Source organism: Lepidochelys olivacea (genome assembly GCF_965140295.1).
Source record: "Lepidochelys olivacea isolate rLepOli2 genome assembly, chromosome: 14".
Classification (NCBI taxonomy): domain Eukaryota; kingdom Metazoa; phylum Chordata; order Testudines; family Cheloniidae; genus Lepidochelys; species Lepidochelys olivacea.
This window is the reverse complement of record NC_140424.1, coordinates 14,506,274-14,530,262: the sequence shown is the minus strand read 5'-3', so window position 1 is coordinate 14,530,262 and position 23,989 is coordinate 14,506,274. Positions and strand designations below refer to the sequence as shown.

Here is a 23,989-nt window from a genome sequence, read left to right as displayed (position 1 = left end):
TTGGATAATTGGAATTTATCTAGATATGATTTTTAAGTTGTTAATGCCCATTTAATAATACTAATTGTGCCTTTCATCTGAGGATCTCGGGATGCTTTATCATCATGAATGAACTATCCTCCCCCTTCCCCGCAACACTCATGTTACTTAGATGGTATTTTATAGATGGCTACTGTGAAGCACAGAGAGGTTGCAACCTGCCAGGGTATCACAAAAAGTCAGTTGCAGAGCTGGGAATCAAACCGAGGAGTGCTTTAATCATTAGACAAATTAACTTTCCCTCTCCCTAAATAGATTAATGATAAAATAGTCTTTAGAGTTTCAGGAAGTGACCAGTCTATAATATAAAATTCACAATCTTCTGATATTTTCTTGTCATGTTTTAGTGCTAGCCACGTAACTGTTTTTAAAGAGATGAGAGGGAGCAGATAGAAAAAAAACATTTGGGTCTTTCTCACACTGGTGTGCAGCTGCCTTATCTTGATAAGGTGTTAATCTGAGCCTGATAAAATAATGCCCGGTGTCTAAAGAGACATCAGTTTAGTAATCTATTAACCTGGTTCTGAAAATTTTCAAGCAACTCAGTCTTGGCTTCATCAAAAGAAAACCTTGAATGCATGGGTTAGCCTTTCATCTGTCAGGTGCACCTGTGCTTTTAGGACTATATTTTTATACCGCCGGTGTTTCTCTATGCCCCTGCCAAAGTTCCATGACACCCCTTTCCTCCTCCTCAAAAGCCTGTGTTATAGCCACCATTCTTCTAGCAGTGGAGAACTGGCAAAGGGCTTGCTATGGAATCTCTCCATGCTGTTCCATTGTTGACTGCAGAGGGCGCTGTTGTGAAGCTCAAGATGCTCTTCCCCCACACCTGCCCCCCACAAATGAGTGTGCAGCCTCTGGCCTGGGCAGGTAAAATCAAAGTGGGCTCTCTAACTTGGGAGCATTAGCACTAGGTCCATCCATAGACCTGCTTTAACCTTGTGTGTGCGCCCTGGGTCAAAAGCAGGGACACACCTGTAAATGCATATTAGTTGTCACAAAGTAACCATCAGGCTGTCCAGGCTACCGCAGGGGTGGATGGGGTCTCGTGAATCCTTTTTCATGGAGGTCAGTTAGGTGCTCCAGGGTGACTTTAATAGTCTTCACATTGCAGTTCTCCTTCATTTCATCTCTATGGGATTGCATAGACTGTCCTATCTTCAGTGTCTTTTTGGGTACGAGAGGAGAGGGCGATGTCTAGCCTGATCATAAACAAGGCAAGTTACTCCTTGGGGCCCTGGATTTTTGGTGTCCCCTGTATCCCCATCATGTCATGGCCTTTTTGATAGTGGGATTGATGGGGGAGACTGCTCATGGACTAATTCCCTTCAACCCACCTCTGTACTTGGAGGTGGTGGTCAATTATTATGATTTATTTTATTATTTGTATTGCTGTTGCACTAAGGAGCCCCAGTCATGGGAGAGAACCCCACTGTGCTAGGTGCTGGACAAACACAGAACAAAACCATGGTCCCTATCCCAAAAAAGTTTATAATGTAAATAGACTGGATAGTTGCAGTGGTGAGAGGGGAGACAGTGGACAAGAGACAACAGGTGGATACAGAGGTCAGGCAAGTGGCTGATTGAGCTTTCAGAGCACCCTCTGTAGGGCTTGTCTACACAGGGATACCCAGGAAAAATAATCTGAATTGAATTTACTGTGTATTAGTTAAACTGCATTAAACCCCTATGTGGACGCACACATTCAGAATTAAATTTGTCAATTAAACTAAACCAGATTAAGGCCACTTTAATTCTGAATGAGTGTCCACACAAAAAGCATCTTAACGAAGCCATGTTAAATTCACACCTTTAGTTAGCAAGCCCTAAATTTCTGCCTTACTTCTTGCAAATTGTAAGGCCAGTCCTGAGCTAAGCTGAATGGACTCTTGGGGACAAACATTTTATTTAAAGGAATAACTCCCCAGCAGTGCTGAGCACTGGCATTTGGGATAAGATGGTAAATGTTGACTGTGACTGAGGTCATGTATGACAGTTTCTGAGTGACAGCAAATTAGTATATTAGCCAGATCAACACAATGATGACAATAACAAATGAGTGGGGCAGGACCGCAGGGCCTTTTCCTGTTTATAGGCCATTATTCGTGCAGCTCTATTCTTCTGTTTCCTGTGACGTGTCCTGTTTGCACAAGGATCCTTTTCAGGGCTGTGATTCTGTGTTTGATAACTGGCAAGATCACTGACATCCAAGCTGCTTCCTCTTTGAATTCCCACAATAAAAAAAACCAAACCCAAACTTTTAATGCAAAACTAAGACTGAGAAATAAGACAGAAAACATGCAGGCAACTTTCAATTAAGGTGCCTGGTATAATTGATGCTCTAACCCTGTGCGTTCATCTCCCCTTTCCCTCTCACCACACCCTTCGTAACCACGTTCACCCTCTGTATCTGGGTTGGAGATAGGAGTCCTCTCCACCCCACCCCCATGTGCCACATCAGCCTTAACTCTGCCCACTGTACTCTCAACAACCGCTTCAGGCTCCAACAACCCTCTCTTTAGCACTTTACCCTGGAAAGCTCAGCTCAGACAGCTGCATATTTGTTCTGTGGCTGTCTCCTTTTAGAGAATTGCAACCGGGCAGCCTGTGTATTGACTTCAGGCCTTTTCTGTCCAGATGACCTAAGGCTGTGGTCTCAGAGGATAGACCTGGCTGTTAGTCCTGTAATACTAGGTTTTTGCTGCAATGTGACCCCACTGATCATTGCCTGCTGCTCTTCGTCTCCCAAGAGCAATACATTTGCAATGTATTGGAGCCAAGTCTGGCTTCTCTGTTGTTTGGTGCACGCTACCATGCTGTGTTACGGTTCGGGACTAAGAATGGCTTAATTGTTTTGAGCCGTGTGCTCATTCTGAAGAGTTAAGGCTGCTGAAGTTAATAGCAGTGCCAATGGGCATGCTGAGCCTTGTGAAGCAGGATTGCCCAAACATCCTTTTATGAAGGCCCCAAGTGCACACACAGGCCGTTGTGAGCCTAGCTGCAATGGTATTTGTTACTACATTCTGTGCCTAAATGTTTATAATCAGGGTTTCAGATTTAAGATGCTCATGATGGATGAGTGAAGTAGCTTTCTGATTCTCCTCACCTCCCCACTTTAGAAACCAGATAGCAGAACACCTGGTGAACTCAATCACAGTTTGGGCCAATTGCTGTTTAATCCCCCCTGAAACTCTGTGTGAGCAAACCAAAGTCTCTGTAAAGATCCAATAGTGCTCTGTCAAGGGGATGAGCATACATATATTGAGCAGTATTTGGAGGGAGGCTCCTAAGAAAAAGCCAGGGGCTGCAGGAAGTGGTGTTAATGACTCAGTAAAGCGAAGTCTTTCTCCTGAGTCAGTATTGAACCAATGTCCCAGGATTGTACTCGTAAGTGGTATGGTGCTGGTGCCACCTGTTTTGAGGCGATGTAAAATTGACTTCTTGTGATCATGAAGGAACCAGGAAATGGTGTGTTAATGTAACCCATTGGGCAGCCATCACATTAACATTAGTGCTCTGATCAAAATTCTAGCTGCTATTCCGCCTCCCTAAGTTTCCCTTGTAGTTTTGGTTGAATATGTTATTTTTCATTTCCTATCTTAAACTGATCTGCAATATTGTTGTACACTGTAAAACAGCAGCTGTGTGTCACCCCAGAGATGGCTGCATTTCAGTGCTAGATGAAGTGATTATATAGTTTGGAAAAGGTATGGGATCCTTCCGCAAGGAAGGTGCTATAGAAGTATGAGATATTATGTGTGTTACACAATTAGAGTTAGGGATATTCAAGAGTTCAGAGCCAGAATTTCAAGTGCTCAGCTCCCTTTTAAGCATGTAAGTAAGGCTCAGATTTGCAAAAATGCTCTGTACCCAGCAGTTCCCACTGAGACACTTGTGGGCAAACTTTCAAAACAGCGCAGCACCTAATGAGCTGAGTTCTTTTGCAGATCTGGCCCTAAACTCACGAGCATTTACAGCGATCTCCTATGGGAGGCAGCATGCTGGATTCTTTGGAAAAATCCCTTGGGAAGGGGTCTGATGGGGACTTGCTGGGCTGCCAATCTGGTAAAATGAAAAGGGTTTCTGTACTAGAGCAGTCACCTGTGTCTAAGCACCTTTTTTCCTAGGTGGAGAGAGCCTGGGGGATTCATTTCATGGCTGGCAGGAGCAAGACAAGGGCAGTGATAATAGGAAGGTTCTTGGCATCAGAGTGTTAAGGAACAAAACCACAATTAAATGAACCTGCTCTACCAGTTTTGGCCTGCCCGGCTGCTCCTCTTGCTTTCTGGCCTTTGGGTTTTAATGACACATCACCTGTACAGAGCTCTTAAGTGCCTCTGAGGTTAGGGCTGCTAGTTCAAAAGATGCTGTTTCCTCATACCCGGCTAGAAGAGTGTGAATCTGAGTGCTTCCCTCTGTCTCAGTGTCAGAGCTGTGAAGAAGGCAGCCTCTAATTGAGGATCCTTGCATGCATTTAGAAGCTTGTTGCAAAGGCGGACAAATTAACAAAAGAATTGTAGCAGATGTTGGGAAAATGTTTTAAATTAAACTCACGTTAATCTCTCCCCCCTGCGTTCCAACACAATGGAACCACTCACTGCACAGTAACAAGCATGTTTAGGTAAGAGCTGTTGTTTGTCTTTGAGTTTTTATTACGTCAATTGCATGAGGCACCAGGCACCCTCTATTCCTAACCTAAGGGTCAGGAATGTTTAGTGAACCTGGCATTCTGGCTGACTGAGCACTTGTTAGTGTGTTTTAATATTGGATATTCCCCTTGTCTTCTGGTGATCCAGTAATACTGTACACTTGCATAGCATCTCCTGTTCAAGGAGCCCCCAATGCTTTACAAACTCACAACGCCAGTCTTCGCAGCTGAGAACGTGAGGGAGATTCCCAAACCTGAGCCATTCTTTTTAGGTGACAGATCTGAGGAACTGTCCCAGATTGAGGTGTCATTAGAGGAGGTTTGAAACAAATTGATAAATTAAACAGCAATAAGTCACCAGGACCAGATCGTATTCACCCAAGAGTTCTGAAGGAACTCAAATGTGAAATTGCAGAACTACTAACTGTAGTCTATAACCTATCATTTAAATCAGCTTCTGTACCAGAGGACTGGAGGATAGCTAATGTGACACCAATTTTTAAAAAGGGCTCCAGAGGTGATCCTGGCAATTACAGGCCTGTAAACCTGACTTCAGTACCAGGCAAACTGTTTGAAACTTTAATAAAGAACAATGTTGTCAGAAAAGTAGATAAACATAATTTGTTGAGGAAGAGTCAACATGGCTTTAGTAAAGGGAAATCATGCCTCACCAATCAACCAGAATTCTTTGAGGGGGTCAACAAGCATGTGGACCGAGGGGATCCAGTGGATATATAGTGTACTTAGATTTTCAGAAAGCCATTGACAACATCCCTCACCAAAGGCTCTTATGCAAAGAAAGCTGCCACAGGAAGGTGCTCTCACGGATTGGTAACTAGTTAAAAGATAGGAAACAAAGGGTAGGTATAAATGGTCAGTTTTCAGAATGGAGAGAGATAAATAGTGGTGTCCCCCAGGGGTCTGTTCTGGGATGAATCCTATTCAACATATTCATAAATGATCTGGAAAATGGGGTAAACAGTGAGGTGGCAAAATTTGCAGATGATACAAAATTACTCAAGAGAGTTAAGACTCAGGCAGACTGCGAAGAGCTACAAAAGGATCTCTCAAAATTGGGTGACTGGGCAACAAAATGGCAGATGAAATTCAATGTTGATAAATGCAAAGTAATACACATTGGAAAGCATAATCCCAACTATACATATAAAATGATGGGGTCTAAATTAGCTGTTACCACTCAAGAAAGAGATCTTGAAGTCATGGATAGTTCTCTGAAAACATCCACTCAATGTGCAGCAGCAGTCTAAGGGATAGATAATAGGACAGAAAATATCATGTTGCCTCTATATAAATCCATGGTATGCCCACATCTTGAATACTGTGTGCAGATGTGGTCACCCCATCTCAAAAAAGATATATTGGAATTGGAAAAGGTTCAGACAAGGGCAACAGAAATGATTAGGGATAGAATGGCTTCCATATGAGGAGAGATTAATAAGACTGGGACTTTTCAGCTTAGAAAAGAGACGGCTAAGGGGAGGTATGATTGAGGTCTATAAAATCATGACTGGTATAGAGAAAGTAGATAAGGAAGTGTTGTTTACTACTTCTCATAACACAAGAACTAGGGGTCACCAAATGAAATTAATAGGCAGCAGGTTTAAAACAAATAAAAGGAAGTATTTCTTCACACAACGCACAGTTAACCTGTGAAACTCCTTGCCAGAGGATGTTGTGAAGGCCAAGACCATAACAAGGTTCAAAAAAGAACTAGATAAATTCATGGAGGATAGGCCCATCAATGGCTATTAGCCAGGATGGGCAGGAATGGTGTCCCTAGCTTCTGTTTGCCAGAAGTTGGGAATGAGCGACAGGGGATGGATCACTTGATGATTACCTGTTCTGTTCATTCCCTCTGGGACACCTGGCACTGGCCACTGTCGGAAGACAAGATACTGGGCTAGATGGACCTTTGGTCTGACCCAGTAGGGCCATTCTTAATACTCACTTGTCCAGCGAGGGGCAGAAAAACTTATATTATCTTAATGTGACAGATGGGGAAACTGAAGCCCATTGGTTAAGTGTGTTGCTTCAAGTCACACAGTAAGATGGTAGCAAAGCCAGGCATAGAATCTTAGAAATGTAGGAGTGGAAGGGGCCTCAAGAGGTCGTCTAGTGCATCCCTTCACACTGAGGCAGGATTAAGTATACTTAGAGCAGGACATAGACCCCAGGAGTCCTGACTTCTAGGCCTCTAATCCTGGTGCTGAGTTCTTATGTCCATTGGCTGCAGCCACTCACATGCCTCTTATAGCTGGCTTTTGGGCACTTTTAAATGAGATGATCCCATTTCTTTTTCATAGTGTGGATCATGTCTTGAAAGGGACGGTGTCTCATGATGTCACTGTTCCCATCTCCAGTCCCATGGACCATCTCCAATCCCAGTTGTCATCACATAACATCTTTGCGGCTACAATGGCAGCCGCTTACGTGGAAGAATAACATTAGCAAAGTGGTCAGTGTAATTTCAGCTTCTCTAATGTGACTTAGAAGCTGGGAGCGAGAACAAGAGCGAGTACCATGGACCAGCCACCTCTCTACAGACCACAGCAAGTGCTCTGCAGTGGTCCATGGAGCAGTTTGAAAACTGCTGCTTTGCACCAAATATAAACATGCTTCCCCAGCTGGAGGTTCAGCAATGAGGACTCTGTGTCAGAGAAAAATCTAGGTTCTAATCATGCAATTGGATCCACCTGGAGTCCCATAGACTTTGGTGTGTTTCCACAGGAGTCCACGGGTCCATGTGGTTCCAGTTGTAGGATCCAGGGCCTTTGTGTTCATTGGTCATGATCGTCACAGTTTTATCAAAACTAACCCTGAGTGGGGAGCAGGTCTGGGTGGGAGCCACACACAGAGCCTCAAAACAACAGTGATGGTGCCATGTCAAGCAACAGGTACAACTGACATATTTTTGGTTCATTTATTTGAATGTTTCTGTTGGGGTGTGGAGAGGTGGATATTTTTTTAAAGACTATTTTTAACCAAGTAAACCTTGACCAACCTCTTTCACACTATGCAGTATAAATACGCAAGTAGGTGAATATCTCACCTGCATATAGACCTTGGAAGCATTGTTGAATTGGGTGATCACTCCCAGGCTGTGGGTTAGTTAAGGATGCCTGCATTTGTGGCGAGGCTTCTCTGCAGTGAGTGGCAGGTTTTCTGAGTGTTGAGCGATGTTTGGGTTTGAGGTGAATGAAATGTTGAGCCCTTTCTGAGCTCTTCAGAGCTCTGTGCTCACTTGCTTCTGATGCTCAGAAGAGTCCTGTGTAACCGTGGCAGCCTTCTTGCTCTACATATAGTGTCTGCTCCTTGCAGGCCCAACCCTTCCACAGCTTGGTAAATTCCTATGCAGACAAGTCCTTCCACTGATTGCAATGGGAAGGGTTGCATATCTGGGCCCCGTGTCTCTCCGGTTCACACCTGCTCACTATTGAAAAATACAGCAGTTGTTTCACTGTTGACAATTATCCCTGTTAGCCCTGTAGATCCAATACATCTACAACAGAGAGAAGTGGAGTCTAATCTGCTTTGATTATCATCACTTAATCTGACCTGAAAATTTTAGCATCTCTATTAGTGGTAATGATGCAAGTGGCAGAGAGAATGCGGCTTGAAGAATCATTGTTCTGACTTATAAATTGAGGACACTTGGTCTGTAAGTGAGTGGGAGGGAATAAGATTGGAATCCAACACTATCAGTTGCACAGAGTAACTTTTCTGAGTATAGATGGACATTAAGGGGAAACCTGACAAACTGCTCTCGTTTCCAAGGATGAGAACTCCTGTTCTAACCTCTGTAAAAGGACTTGGAGAAAAATATGTGCTCCCATCCTCTGAAAGGGAGACAGCAGTGCTGGGAAGAGAGGCATGTCTCCCCCTCATAGAGCCTGAAGACTGGATAAGGAGAAGTGTGTTTCCAGATGTGGAGCAGGCATGTTCTCGTGGGGCAGGGAGCCATCAGACTGTCATAACTCGGTTGTTTTGTACAGTAGTTTTGCCCGCTTTACGGTTGCCTTATCCTTCCTCTCTCAGCCCCAGTGTCTCATCCACTTGTTGCACCTTGGCGTGACATAGATTGTAAGCTCTTTGAGGTGTGGGCTCTCGTTTTACCCTGTGTCTCTAGCCCAAAGGGCCCTGATCCCGCCCCTGAGGCAATTACAGACAATTACTCAGAGCTTCCTCTATATGCCCAGGAACTGGCAAAGTGCAAAGAGGCAGCTCAGCCCGCATGCTGTGAAAGTCACGGAACTTGCCATGTGCATCGTGGGTTGCAGACACGCCGTTCTGTACATGGAGTCATGTTTGTGTACAGTCTCTTTTGGTTGTTGTTAGCACTGGCCCCTTAAAAGACTTAGAGTCCTACATTCATGCAGATGATACAAATATGCCATGTAAAGAGTCTGCCTGTGCCCATTGGGCCTCTCCAACATAAACACAGGTACAATGTATATACAGTTTAGTAGTTCTGGATCCAACTACAGCTGTGTCTAATAACAGTTGAGGTTTTGATACCAAGAGATGCCACTATACAGTACTGATAGATTGATACTGGTGCATAGTCTCTCCTTCCAGCTCCTGAGCACTGACCAGGCCTAGCTTGGCCCCATTGCTGACCAAGTTAGAATGGCTTGTGTTTGGCCTCCATAGAGCGATCTCTTCCTCTGTGTCCTTGCTATCCACATCTGTAACTCTGGGTTTGTCTCTTCACAGCCTGTGGAGGCAACGGATGATGCCTTCTGGGACCAGTTCTGGGCAGACACAGCAACTTCAGTGCAGGATGTCTTTGCTCTTGTGCCAGCTGCAGAAATCCGAGCAGTGAGAGAAGAATCTCCTTCTAACTTGGCCACTCTGTGTTATAAGGTAAGGTGCCTTCTCCTTCTCACCTGGAATTAGTGAGAGTCAACCCTATGGAGAGTCTCAACACTGAAGTGGATCATAGGCGTTGAGTTGATCTGCACAGGGATCAGTTTCACCAATAGGCGCCTCTCACTTGTATTACCATCATGCCTAGGAATCATGGACAAGAACCCCATTGTACTGGGCGCTGTACAAACACAGGACAACAAGACAGTCCATGGTGCTGCTTTCTGTGATTAGCAGCTCCCCATATGCTTGCCAAGTCCAGACTTGGCATTTGTAAGTATTGGCCATATGAACAAGTAAATGGTTGCAGCAGAAATGCATGTTGATTTTTGGAGCAGATACAAAAGTGATCCAAGTCCTTGCAAATTCCATTCCCTGCCCTACTCCCTGTGATCCTTTTCAGGGCTGCTTGCCCCTGTATCCTCCTGAGGTTTAACTGCAGCTCCCCTCTCTGCCCTGCAGGGCATGGGCGGTTTGCTCACATTTCCTCTTTTGGTTTACCACAAACCACAGGTGGCATTTGATCAGTTCAGTCATCACCCATCACCTCCCCAACTCTTGGTTTTAACATAGGCTGCCATATATTTTAAGGATTCTGACATGCAAGCGTTGTGTATCCTTAGTGGAGCCAGTGCTCCTGCTTCCTCATCAGAGCATCTGATTGCTCCTCAAGGTTCAACAACAATCTCGGCTTCTGGAACGCAGAAAGACCCTAAGGGCCTGAGCCAACTATGGTGCTGGTCACCCTAAAAATGCCACAGATGGATAGATATGGGAAAGAGTCTTAAGCCTATTTCCCCATTTCACTGCCCTATCTCCTTTGGCATTAGCACTGGAGTTGGAAAGTTTTTTCTTTGGAAAACGCAGATTTGTCAAAACTGAAACAGTTCACGAGAAAGAGTCAATTTCAATGAATCTCCCGATTCAAAACATTTTTGGAAAAAAATGTTCTGAAATTGTCAAAGTGTCCCATTTTTGACACTTTCTAAACAAAGTTTAGTATTCCATAGATTCCAAGGCCAGAAGGGGCCACTGGGATCCTGTAGTTTGACCTTCTGCGTAACACAGACCATAGAGGCCTTCCCTGAATCAATTCCTGTTTGAATTAGAGCAGATCTTTTATAAGACATCCAGGCTGGATTTGAAAATTGTCTGCTTTGATTGCAAATGACTTTTTTTGTTTTGAAATTTTAGTTAATTTACACTAAAAATTCAAAAATAATAATAAGGTCAAAATTGATATGAAGTATTTTGAATGACCCAGAGTGAATTTTTTTTTCTTCATTTTTCCCGCCCAAGATTTTGAATTTTTCCATCCCAAAACGGGACAACAAATCTTGAAATACCAAATTCTTGCTGGACGGGAAAACCGTTTCCCACGCAGCTCCGATTAGTGCTTCCCTTGATGCTTTTCTGTCGCCCTTGCCCTCTTGCTGTCTGCAACACAAGGGACATCTATTCATATTTCTTTCCGTGCCAGAGCTTGTCAATTGTAAAGCCAGTAGGATATGGCTGGCTGCTGCTGCTTGGGGAATAGTCTGGTCAGCAAGACTTAGCCTGTCTAGCCAGGCCTTGGCACTAATAATGCTTCAAGTTCTTGCTGCACTATGGTTTGCACCATGTGAACAACAAGCGTGTTCAGAAATAATTGAATGCAGATCTAGCAGAGCAGCGCTTGGCAGCCATTTTCCACCATGGCTGTTACTAGCATGGTTTCCTTTTCTAGTGTAGACAGACTATAGACTTCTGAGAGAACCATGCTGTGCATTTGTCACCACACTTTGTTCCCCACAAAGCAACTCTATGGTCTTCTACCCAACAGAGGCTAATGTGCTGGGAGACCTGGTTCTAACATGGTTGTCCCTCCGGATGGTTAAAGGATGGTTAGCTCTTGTGATGTAAATGGGAGCTAAGTGCATTATTTTAACCACATTGCTGATCTATGCAAAAGCGTGGATGTGGGTAGGGATAAAGCACAATTTGGGACTACGGTTTAGTCCTGCGAGGTGGAGCCTGTCTTACGTGTGGTGTTAATGGATTTTGTAACACTGTTGTTCCTTTGGTTTAGATGGGGCTATGGCACAATTGTAATGTCCTTTGCAGCTGTGTTTGGTGCAGACTAGGGTTGTGTTACAACATACTGAGCTGTAACTGTACCTGGCAATAGATTCAAACGCAGTCCCAAGGCAGAGTACAGCCAGGCCCCAGGTAGCACAAATATGTCTGTTAAGGCAGTGGTGCAAACTGACAAAGTCAATGAACCAGAGATGTCGCTGGGAACCTCAGCAGAGAGGCACAGCCTGTGAATTAAAACCAACAAGTCAAATCCTGAGTAAATGTCCCTGGCTTTCATGCTGAGAGGGGAGGGGGAGGGGGAGGACCAGGACAGGAGACCCTAGGAGGGAAAAAGAGCTTCACCTTCTGTCATGAAAATAAAGTGGTTTGCCTTCAGCCTCAGTAAGCTGCAGTGGCTGTTTGGCAAGACAAGTGTCCCCATCCCAAAAAACCAGCAGTGCAGTGTGACTGACCCCAATTTCCCTGTCATCGGTGGCCTCAGCAGAGAAGCCAAGCATTGGATGGCCCTGGGAATTGAACCCCCCCTCTTAGCCTAGAGGTGGGCTCCCTGGGTCAGTGCTAAAGCACATGGAGAGCATGGGGGGAGCTTGGGCTGCTTGGCCACTGGCCAGGCTGCCCTTGTCCTGTAGATACCAGAGAACTTTCAGTCTATAGGGTTTTCAATCCAGCACCATCTACAAGTGCTAAATTCACTTCTTCTGGGAGAGGGCAGAGGAGGCGGGAGGCTCTGTTTTGGAGAGCTACACTTTCCAATTGGTGTATTCTAAGAAAGTGACTTCTTAGCATACAAGCTTTTGGGGGCTAGCACAGCGTCTGGGCTATGGCTGGGGCTTCCAGGTGCTATGTCAATACACATAATGAGTAATAACAACAGGCATTCTCTTGGCTTCCACATCTCGCGCAAGGAGAGATGCCTGCTGCGATCATAGGAGCGTTTAGAATAATTGTACATTTCTGCTGCTCGTTTCTAACTGTAGCATAGAGAGAGATTTTCCCCAGAGGAACCATAGCGAGCCCTTGGGAAGTGGAACCAAATGCTGTTCATAATTCTGTGGTAGAGGGGCCTGTGTGTCCGGAAACCATACAACTCCAGATTAATGCCTTTGTTTTGTTGCCATCAGGCGGTAGAGAAGCTGGTTCAGGGAGCGGAGAGCGGCTGCCACTCGGAGAAGGAGAAGCAAATTATACTGAACTGCAGCCGGCTCCTCACCCGCATCCTGCCCTATATCTTCGAGGACCCTGACTGGAGAGGCTTCTTCTGGTCCACTGTCCCTGGGGCCGGCCGTGGTGGGGTCTGTATCTACTGGGTTAGATGGTTCCTCTTTGGGAGGGTGGGAGGGAGAAGCTGCAGGAGGCAGAGAGCTGCAGGAGGTAGGCCCAACATTAATCAGCTGGGAACAACCTTGTTTCAGTGGGTTCAAACTTTGTGGGAAGGCTTGTAATGGAGTAAGGGATAGGATGTAGCCTTGAAACATAAACGTGCTGATGACAAAGCCCCTTCTTCCCCCTCACCCCTCAGCAACCGGAAGCTTTGTGCTAGCTGCCTCCATCCTGAGCATGCTGGGATGGACTGAAATTAACAACACAGCCCATCTATAGCGCCAGTTTTATTGCCTTCCTTCCCTTCTCAGCTATGTTTGTTTAGCGTAGGCTGATGGGTTTATTGGAGCATTTCAGTCACTTGGGTGTAGCTATGAGTAAGGGCTTGTTCATACAAGAAAGTTGCTCTGATGTAACCTAATTTGTCAATTTAAACTGATATAGCTACACAGGTGCAAAAGGCTGTGTGGACCTTCTTATTTCACCTGAAGAGAGGCTTCTTTGGTTTAGCTTAAGTGGATTGGAAACAGGCTCAATTAAAATGGACATATGCCACTCTTAAATCAAAATAAGAGCGTCCCAGGCCTTTTGCGCCTTTTGCAGAGACTTAACTATATTGTGTTAAAAGCAGATTCCAGTTTTACCAGTGCAACTTAATTGTGTAGAGAAGCCATAAGAGACATGGTCAGTGGCCCATTCATGAACTGAGCTTTTCGGTTTTAAGCTGGGGTATGGTCTAGTTGTTGGAACCAAGGACTGAGAACTGGATCCTAGCTTCTATTTCTGGCTCTGCCACTGACTTGTTGTGGAACCTTAGGCAAGTCACTTAACCTCCTGGTAAGCCTCTGTTTGTCCCTGTCTGTAAAATAGGAATAATAACGTTTCCCTTCATCACAGGGGGCGTCGAGGTAGAATGTTTATGAAGCACTTTGGGATCCTTGGCTGAAGTGCAAAGTATCATTATTACTGTGAATATTGACATGTCAGGAGGGGAGCAGTTACTGTGCCTTGCCCACTTGCTGGTACAGCAGCCGGGTCTTAACGTACCAGAAGCACTGTCCTTGCAGACTCTGCATCTGCAGACTGGTCCTTTTGTGTTCAGCTGCTCCCACCATAAGCTGAGTAGTTCTACAGTGCTTTTCGTTGAGGTTTAACAGAGGTTGGCAAGGGTGGGGGCAGTATTGGTGCAGTCAAATCCTTGCGCTATCTCAGCCTGTCCCTTCTAATCTTTTTTGCCTATAGCAACTTCAATGGGAAGATCTGGGCAGCAGGAGGAGGCAGGTTTGATGCCCTTTTTCTCTGCTGTGGGTTTGGGCAGGTGTCTGGGGACCCAGTTTCCCCTGTGGGGGCCTGAGTCTGTGTGTGCTGGGTGATTAGATTTGCTTTGGGAAGGACAACACAATGTGCTGTGTGTGGGGATACAGCCAGGCCATTGTTAGGAACTGAATTTGCACTTTATTCAGCAGCTGCCTGGGCCAGCAGTGATTGACCCTAAGCATTCTGGCTTCTTGGGGGGGGGAGGAGAGGTATAGCTAGGACTGACTGTGCAGTTGACCTTCTCCTGGCCCATTTGTCCTGTGCTCGTGCCTCATGCATACTCTGTTTGGGCCCCTCCGATGAATCAGGGCCCCTCAATGGTGAATGAACTAACACTGTAGTTTTAGCAGTTCAAACCAATCCAATCTTACCCCGCAGCAGCTGAATAAGGCTGGCCATAGCGTGAGGCAGGAGATCCGTATTCAAGGCCGGCCTGGGATGCCGTGGGGAAGCCAGCAATTTGATCCAGTAGTGATACCTCATCTCCACTTCACCCACTAATTTGGGAACAGCCCCGATGCACTTCGAAGGGCGGCTCCATCCTCTCAACTGGGGTGGGGAAGAGGAGTTGCTGGGACGCTTGGCCTATTACCAGACAGGACAGAAATGAACATGTCCCCCACCTTTTCGTTGAGGTGAAGGTCACCAACGTGTGGTGAAGAAAGCCCCTTTACCGGGAGGACAGACTTGCCTCCTGGAAGGGGCTGTGGTCTGTGTGTGGCTGAGGTCGAAGGGGTGGCAGATGTCAGTTTTTGGATGAGGGAGTGGATGGTAGACCCCAGTTTGCTGGGGTTGTGAGTGGAAGTAGGGAAGATCCCCGGATGAAAGTTCTGGGGGTTGCGGGGAGGGGAGGGGATGGGGAAGGAGGAAGACCACAGTTTTGTGGAAGTGATAAGAGACCCCTGGAAATATCTTTGGGAGCCAGGGACCTTCCCCAGCTTCCAGGGTGGGTGGGACCTACTGGCTTGTTCTATTTTGTCTGAATCACGGCTGCCTGCAGGGCAGATACCCCCAGTGGGGAGATGATTTGTCTGGAAGCCCAGGCTGAGGTGATGCAGATCATCCTTTTTATATCCCTTTTGAGTTCCAGGCTCCTCTGTTTCATTTCTGATTTCAAAGCCGGAATAGAAGCGTCTCTGCTGATTGCTGGCTCCCCACCCCCGGCCTTGTTCCTGCGTCTGGGATCCTGTTATTGGCCTCCCCAATGTCGCATTAAAAGACGTCAATGCAGTGCAGGCTATTATCTCCCTTCGGCTTGCCTGCTGTTATTTAAGGGCTTTGTGTGCGCACTGACGGGGGCCTGGCTGTCACCGATAAGCTGCCGTTGTGCCTCGCCCCCTCCTGGCAGAAGCCTGGATTTAGTCGTACTGGGGAAGACATGACATCCAGGATGCTCTTTGAATGGCAGGGCTGGCGGCTTACTGGAGACGTTCCCCTGGCAACGGCTGCAGAGGAGTAACCACGTGTGATGCTAGCAGCCGTCTCTGGATAGGCGGAGGTTTGCTTTGAATGCCAGAGAGAGCAAAATCCACTCTGCAGGCAGCTGCTCGCTGTGCCATGGCTGACTGAGACGTCCCCCCCCGTCTCCATAGCAGCCCCTCAGTTCTGTTGCCTGCTAGGTGACTCCAATCCCTGCGCCACATTGTACATGATCTGATCACCCGCCTGGTCATGGTGGGGTGACTCCTTGCTCCCCTAACAGCTGTGGTCCCTCTTCTAGGTAAATGGTTCCCTTTCCTCCAGCATCTGTATTAACTGGAGCATCCCAAGCAGACGAATAGCTCTCTGATGACTTCTTGTAACCCCCAACAAAGCCCGAAGAGGCAACTTCATGTCCCCCCTACATCTGTAGGCCTTGAGTCCTTCTCCTTCCCTCAGCTGTTTGATTGGCCCATCCTCAATGAAACTGCTCCCTCTCCGACTACATCTGCCATCTGCCTGCTCTCAGGGATGGCTTCTCACTCCTCCCTACCATACCTTCCCAACGGGTGGGTTGCCTACCTCTCCATTTTCTCCCCTCCTCCCCATCTCTCTTTCCTGCCTGCTCTTGGGGAAAATCCTCCTTCCCCTGCTGCCATGTTATATTAATATTACTGTGCACTGACTCTCAAGCTTGGGCTGAGACTATTCTACCGTATTTATCATTTTCAGGGTGATGAAGAGGATGAAAATGCCCGGCCCCTGGCTGAGTCATTGCTCCTGGCAATTGCAGATCTGCTCTTCTGTCCAGATTTCACTGTCCAGAGCCACCGGAAGAGCACTGTGGTAAGCTGGGGGATCTGCTATTTAGCTCCAGGTAGCTGAGCAGGGGGCCTGGCTTTGATTCAGTTTCTAATAAGGCAGCCATCTTTTCTCTATACCAGTCCAAATTAGGTTTCCTTCCTGTCCACCTGGGTAAAGTTGGACAGCCCTTCCCTTGCACACGGTGGGTATGAGCTGATGGGATGCAGAGGAAAGGTGCCAAGCTGAAGATCACCCAGTTAAAATTGAGACAGAAGGGATCCTGAGAAATGAGGAAAGGGTTCTTAACTAGGCATATCGACCTGGTTACTCTGTGAGGGATGCAGGACAGAATGCCAGTGTGCTGGTATATAACAGGGATGAATTGCGAAACATGCTGCTCAGTAAAGAGCTCTCAGGAAAACCTAACTGATTTATTGCCCTGTGGCCAGTGGACGTGTTGGTTTGAAATAAGTCTACCCTGGGCAGCATTGTACTGTTAAACAAGAGGAGCTCACACATGACATTGGTGGGAGCCATATAAGAACTTAGATCATGGAGCAACAGCAATGATACAACTGAGCTAGGCCTGAGGTTGAGGCTGAAATCCACAAAAAGTTGAAGCAGTCTCCAAATTGGTGAGCAACATCTGGAGCTAAGGGGGGATTGTGTTACAAAATCTGAATAGAATTGGATAAGGAGTTCCTGATTCTGCCAACCTAAAAATAGAAATGCTCACCGAGAGGGCCAAATGTCTTCTCGTATCTTTGCCACTTTGTAACAAAAATCCCTCTGAAACGTAAAAGGGCATTTCCTAGGCTTCCCTAGCTGAGATCTAGTGAGCAGCCCCACATTTCTGAAGTTGAAATCTGATTTCAAAAGCGACTCCCTTCTTAACTTAGTATTTCCTGGGTTTCTAACGTTTAAAGTGTTATTTGAACTGTAACATTCTTGAAAGGCCACTGATCTGTGCCTGCAACCTTCATTCCACCTCCACAATATGTTCTGTGTGGCAATAACGCTACTGACCTTCATTGTAAAGCACTTTGACATCTAAAGATGAAAAGCTTTATATAAGAGCTAAGGATGATTATTGTTGTTACCCAGCTGAGGCTATTAGGACTGTGACGTTCAAACTTTGCCCCACTGATGTCGGCATTGTCCATCTTGTCAGGAGGCAAATGAATGGAACAAATTGCAGATGCTGTTATCTTTGATACAGATGAGAGAGCCTGTGGAGATTATTGTTTCATTTGCTAATGTTTGTACAGTGCTTTGAAAACATAAACCACTACATAAGTACTGAGCATTACAAAGCCAGCCTTGCAGTGTACAGGCATGATCCAAGCAACCTTCATAAATCACATGTAATGCTCCATCCTAATTCAACCATCTCTACCATTAAGATGGAGTCTTACAACCTGGACCTGGAGAATCCATGGACCCTACTGCCATGTTAAAGGGGGATGCAGTTGTAGCTGTGAATTCAGAGCTACCTCTGAAGTAGGATATCAAGGAAAACCAAGACCAAAATTGTATGAGATGGCCTGGATTGAAAGGGCTCGTGTGTCACTTGCTAAGTCATCCTGAAGGGTCTCAGGCTGTTCTGCATAGCTGTAGGCAGCAGAATGGTGCACCACTATGATATGACCTTGCTGTGACTAATGGTGGAGCTGCCGTCTCTGTCCTTCTGCAGTGCTCAGCACTCGCTCCATGGTGTCCATTTGTTGTAAAGGGGGCATTGATTAAAACAACCCCTCATGATAACTTAAAAGATCAACCTGGTGTTGTCCCAGACTAGGAGTCAGCTAGAAGCCACTGCTAAGCTTCCCAGAGATGGGAATTAATGGAACTGTATACTTCCATGTGGACAAATTACAGTGCTGGGTGGTTCAGTTCTTTGGCATCAGTAACATTTTTTGTAATCTCATTTTCATGGTTCAACTTCTAAAATCAGACTAATCTATGAAATTCCAAATGATCCTGCCAGGCCCCTCTGGAATTGGAGGTAAATATGAGGCTGAAATAAGGGACTCCTGAGTGGAATGTGAGGTACTGGAGTAGTAAAAGCAGCTGGAACCTTGGTGCTATACACTTCCACATGTGGAGCCTGATTTTCAAAGGTGCTAGACACCAGAAGGTACCACTGATTTTCACTGGAGTTGGGTGTACTCAGAATCTCTTAGAATTAGGCCCTTGGCTCGGAGGCCAATGTTAGACACTGTTGTAATTAGTTGGTCTTAATTTAATTAATTTAATCCCTTAATTTAATTTAAACCTTTTCCACGCTTCCTAGATCACAAAAGGTGTTATTGCATCATATCTGCCTGGCTTGGTTTGTGCTCACATACTAGATCTTGCTAAGATCCTGTTCCTTCCCCCATTAGACTAGATACGGCAGTCAATTCATTTTCTGGGTCAGTGTCAGTGGAGTGATGAGATTCAAGAGTCTTGATTTTATAAGAAGCCCTACTCTGAAAAGGGAGGAATTGACTTGCATATCTCTTCATTTTGCCTTGAAGGAGCACCTGAGCAGCTTGTTGCCTCTGACATGCAGCTGGAGGTATCTAATGTTGGCTTTTTGAGGAAATATCAGTGCAGTCTAGTAAGGTATAGAACAAATTCTCGTGCTCTTGGTCTCTGGATTCAGTACTGCCTGAATGGAGGAATGATGATCTTGTGCCTAAGGCCTGGGCTACACTGCGGGGGAGGGGGTTTCGAACTAAGGCCACGTCTACACTACCCGCCAGATCGGCGGGTAGTGATCGATCTATTGGGGATCAATTTATCTCGTCTAGTGTAGACACGATAAATCGATCCCCGATCGCTCTGCTGTCAACTCCGGAACTCCACCACTGCAAGAGGCAGAAGCGGAGTTGACGGGGGAGCAGTGGCCGTCAATCCCGCGCCGCGAGGACGCGAAGTAAGTGATTCTAAGTCGATCTAAGGTACGTCCACTTCAGCTACGCTATTCTTGTAGTCGAAGTTGCGTATCTTAGATAGATCCCCACCCCCAGTGTAGACCAGGCCTAAGATACGCAACTTCAGCTATTCTATTCGCGTAGCTGAAGTCAAAATATCTTAGTTCGACTTACCTGGCCGTCCTCATGGCGGCGAGTCGACCCACAGCGGCTCCCCCGTCGACTCTGCTTACTCCTTCTGCTGAGGAGGAGTACAGGCATCGATTTATCTCGTCTAGACGAGACGCAATAAATCGATCCCCCGGTCCGGCGGGTAGTGAAGACGTACCCTTTGATGATATAGGTCTGGGAGACAGGGACCTTGGTTCTAGTCCTGGCTCTGCCACAGGCCCTTGGACACATCACTCACCCAAATCCACAGCTGGTGTACATCAGCAAAACTCCATTGAAATCAGTGGACCTGCACTCATTTACAGCAGCTGAAGATCCAGGCTTTGTCTGTAAAGTAGGGATAATATCTATGCCACAGAGGAGCTATAAATTACTGGATGTCTGTAAAGTGTGCTGAGGTCCTCACGTGGAAGGTGCTATAGAAGACTGTGCAATATTGTGTGTCTGCTTCTGCTTGACACTGTGGATGCAGAGGGATAACAGCACTGATCTTCAGCACTCTGGCTGTCTGCATGTTCAGGGGTTAACTCCTGAATTCTCTGCAGATCCATCTTGGAAGTTTTCAGAGTAAGAAAACTCTAAAATTACTAACCTTCCCCCCTTCTCACTGGGTAACAAAGAAAGCCTGTGGCATGAAGGAGGAAATAGACTTCAAGCTGCAAGCCAAGTATGTGTGAGGATGCAGGAAGTTTCTCTCCTACCTGATTGGCCTGTGATGCCATCACTGAGATCAGAGCTGAGTTGCCTGGTACAGGCTGGGTGAAGAGTAGCAATAGCCGGGTGGTCTGATATAGCCGGGTGAGTACCAGCTGGAATGGCTGGCACTACCCCATCGTTACAGATCAACCCCTCCAGAAAATGCAGTCATCCTGGCAAACAAACACTCTTCCATTGTTCCCTCAAGAGTGGAGAACTTTAGTATCTTGTTCCTTTCACAGGCATGTGTTACAAACCGGGGACAGCATTAACCCAGTGTTAGCACAACTGCAGGGCTCTTTCATTGGGATTGTAACTCAAGTGAGTAGAAGGAGCCTGTCAAGTCTCAGCTCCCTCTTCATAAAGTTGTATTGTCGTAGCAAATGTGCTGCAAGCCCGATGGCCTGGCCTTCAGAGCACCTACAGCTTCCATGAAATTCAAAGGGGTGTATTGGTGCTCTTCATCTTTGGAAGTCAGATCTTGGGCTACTCTGTTTTGTTTTAGCCTCTCCCGTGTTGAATATTTTTTCTAAAAACTGCAGTATTTATACCAGGCCCTGCCTGTAAATACAGCAATGTGGAACCCTCCTTTAAAAATATACAGATGAAGGAGCATCAACATCACATCAGACTAGGGTGTATTTGATGACTGCAAAATTCACTGGGAGATGGGGGTTTCCAAAGAACCCATGACTTGCACTTCGTGCTCTACAATAACGACAGTAATGGGGCAATAATATCACTTAAAACATCCCAAAATGTTAAGCAGCAAACAGTGTAGCATGGACTCAGATGAATAGGCAGAAGCTTGAAATAACCCCTGGGGTGTAGGTCCCCACTGGGGCTAAGTAGGGGGAGAATTCTTTATGGCTGGTTGGTTGTCTGTGTGGCCTCTCTCACTGCATATGGCTCTTGTGCTCAACTCCCCAACTGACTGCAGTTTAATCATCAGAGGGCAGGGATGGAATTCTCTCTCTCTCATTCACATGCACACGAGATTGTATGTGCAGGGGATCTCAGGGGAGCTCATGGCTGTTGCAGTCCCAGCAGGAGTTGTTGTGAGGGGTCATGCAGGAATCCCGGCAGCAAGTGAGTTCCAGTCTCTGTCAGCAGGAGGCACTGAAGGGGTAGTACAGGAGCCGTGGCGGCACGGGGAGCTTGCAGTTGCTCCAGTCCCAGCAGGAGCAGGTGTCTGTGCGCTAGCTTTGTGGGAGCTTGTGGTTGGGAATGAAGGGATGGTGGTGTGATTGCACTTGAAGCTCTCCTTACGGAGAGCAGTCCTGGAGGTGTGGGAGAGAAGGTTGCATAATGGATCACTTGATGATTACCTGTTCTGTTCATTTCCTCTGAAGCACCTGGCATTGGCCACTGTCAGAAGACAGGATGCTGGGATAGATGGACCTTTGGTCTAACTCAGTATGGCCGTTCTTATGGGAATTCAGGGTAATTGGAAGCTGGACTGTGCACCGTTTTGGGGGGCCCCGCGTAGGGGCGAGAGTGTGTTGGGGAGGGGAGGGGATAATACGTCAGACAATTAAGAGTAAAGTATGTTTTGACTCATTAGCATCATGTCTCCCCCAGTGCGGGCATCTTACAGCATTCCCCAGTGGGCTGTTGACTCAAGCCTCTGCATGCTGGAGCTCTGACCTCTCTCCTCTCCACAGGACACGGCGGAGGATATCCACTCTATTGACAGCTGTGAGTACATCTGGGAGGCTGGGGTGGGCTTTGCTCACTCCCCCCAGCCCAACTACAACCATGATTTAAACCGGTAAGACAGTCCAGAGGTGCAGGGCAGTGTGCTAAGTGTGTGTGGGGTGTGGCCCTGATGGAGATTTTCATGGAGCTGGGATCTGCTCTTCCACTTCCCCAGGTGTCCAAGGTTGTCATTTGCTATAGGCAAGTGGGGCCTTTATCCCACCAGAGCTCAGTTTGCCCATGCCCTAGACTTTTCATAAGTTTATGTCTTCCACTCCCCCCACCACTCTCCTCTGGGACTCTACAGGATATGATGTAATCACATACAATTTTCTATATGGTGACACAACTTTGCCCACCCACTTTGTTTTAAATGAAGCCCCTGCCAGTATCTGTGACTCCTGCATGGGTTTGCTCCTTGTTTTGGGGATGCATCTCTTTATTGCTACCTATTATACCAACAGAACTTGCAGTACAGAGCAGGGAAGTACCTAACGGCTGCAAAATACGCTGCCATGTTGGGCTTGCAAGCTCAGATCCTGGGCTCCCCATTGCAGTAGGCGCTGGGAGTGCAGCAGAGGTAATGCACCTGCTTCCTCCTGTTGGGGGAGGAGTGGGAGGAGCATCTTGCATCACTCTGGTTTCCCATTCAACCCCCTACCTCCCACAGCCTGGGTAGCATGGCATGGCTTCGATAGGCCCTGAAGGGAGCCACATTCAGCCTCTGCTGACTGGAATGTGGGGCCTTTGCAGGGAGGGGCTGCTGAGTGGCATAAGGCTGTTGAGGGGAGTTGGTGGGGATGCATGGAGGGCAGGGGCAGGTTCTGTTCTGTGCAGTGGGGGTGGTTACCTGGATTCCAGTGTGTTAGCTGCTGGATGGCCCAATTCACCGCAGACCCACCGAGAAGGGTTTTGTGTTGCTGAAGATGAGACTCCTTGAAGTGTCTGTTGCTGGTGAGAATGGTAGTTGTGTGTCTGGGGTCTTAAAAGGATGTTTCCAGCTGGCTTGAAAATAGCTGTCCAAGGATGCAACTGAGGACTCCAGGACTTGTCTTCCTGCTTTTCCTCTTTCAGGACAGAGCTGCTGAAACTCCTGCTGACGTGTTTCTCAGAGGCCATGTACCTCCCCCCCTCCTCAGACAGCAGCAATGCCAATCCCTGGGTGCAGTTCTTTTGCTCCACAGAGAACAGGTGAGAGGGACAAAGGGCAGGTAGCAGATGTTTTGGAGTGGGGGAAGGGGATGAGTTCTGCTCCTGGCTCATCTCCCCAATACACAGGATAGTTTATGAAGCACAGCAGGCTTAGAATTTGTTCCCCTAGGCTGGGCAGATGGTGGCTGTTTTCATGGTACATCCTTGTCATGTGACTCTCTCTCCTGCCTCCTTCTCCGTACTTGGCCCACTTTGTCTACCAGACACACAGTCGCCAGTGTGAGTTAGGTCAGTATTATCCCTGGGTTACAAGTGGAAAAACTGAGGCACAGAGAGGTGATGTGCCTTGCCCCAGACCCTGGAGGGAGTCTGTTGCAGAGCTGAGTGGGTAGGACTCAAGCATCCTTGGTTCTCAAGCCTGTCTCCAATGAGTAGGCTGTCCTTTTCCCTGCCTTGGTTTCCCACTTCCCCTCTTTGTTAAAATGGGCACCTTGTTAGTTGTAATGAGTACAGTGCCTGGTTTGCTGCATTTTGTTATAGGGGAATGCTGCCCCCTACTGGCTGAGCAATGAATCTCCAGTGTGACTATCAGTCTGCAAAATGACAGTTGGCTGTTTCTTTGACGCTACATTTCACAGGCCTGAGGAGTCCAGCTTCATCCCTCTGTCTCGAGTGCTTCAAGAGTCCTGCCATCTTTCTTATGTTTTGTGTGTGTGTTACTTTAATTAGAGAAGGGAGCTGCATTGACAGCCGTGGAGGCTGAAGTCCTTTACTGGGTCACAGAACAGGCAACCCCCCCAGGCAGGATCACCATCCAACATCACAGCCCTGACCTGGGAGGCTA

The 23,989-nt window shown here is 46.9% G+C and overlaps 1 protein-coding gene across 2 annotated transcripts in view; it reads left to right on the top strand.

The window, feature by feature from the left end:
- HID1 (HID1 domain containing) overlaps positions 1–23,989 on the top strand; it is a 50,163-nt gene that overhangs the window by 4,255 nt on the left and 21,919 nt on the right. For both annotated transcript variants that reach the window (XM_084646911.1, XM_084646912.1), the window contains exons 2-6: positions 9,422–9,571; positions 12,772–12,942; positions 16,439–16,552; positions 21,960–22,066; positions 23,068–23,184. In XM_084646911.1, coding sequence (XP_084503037.1) covers positions 9,422–9,571; positions 12,772–12,942; positions 16,439–16,552; positions 21,960–22,066; positions 23,068–23,184 — 659 coding nt within the window. The remainder of the gene's footprint in view (positions 1–9,421; positions 9,572–12,771; positions 12,943–16,438; positions 16,553–21,959; positions 22,067–23,067; positions 23,185–23,989) is intronic.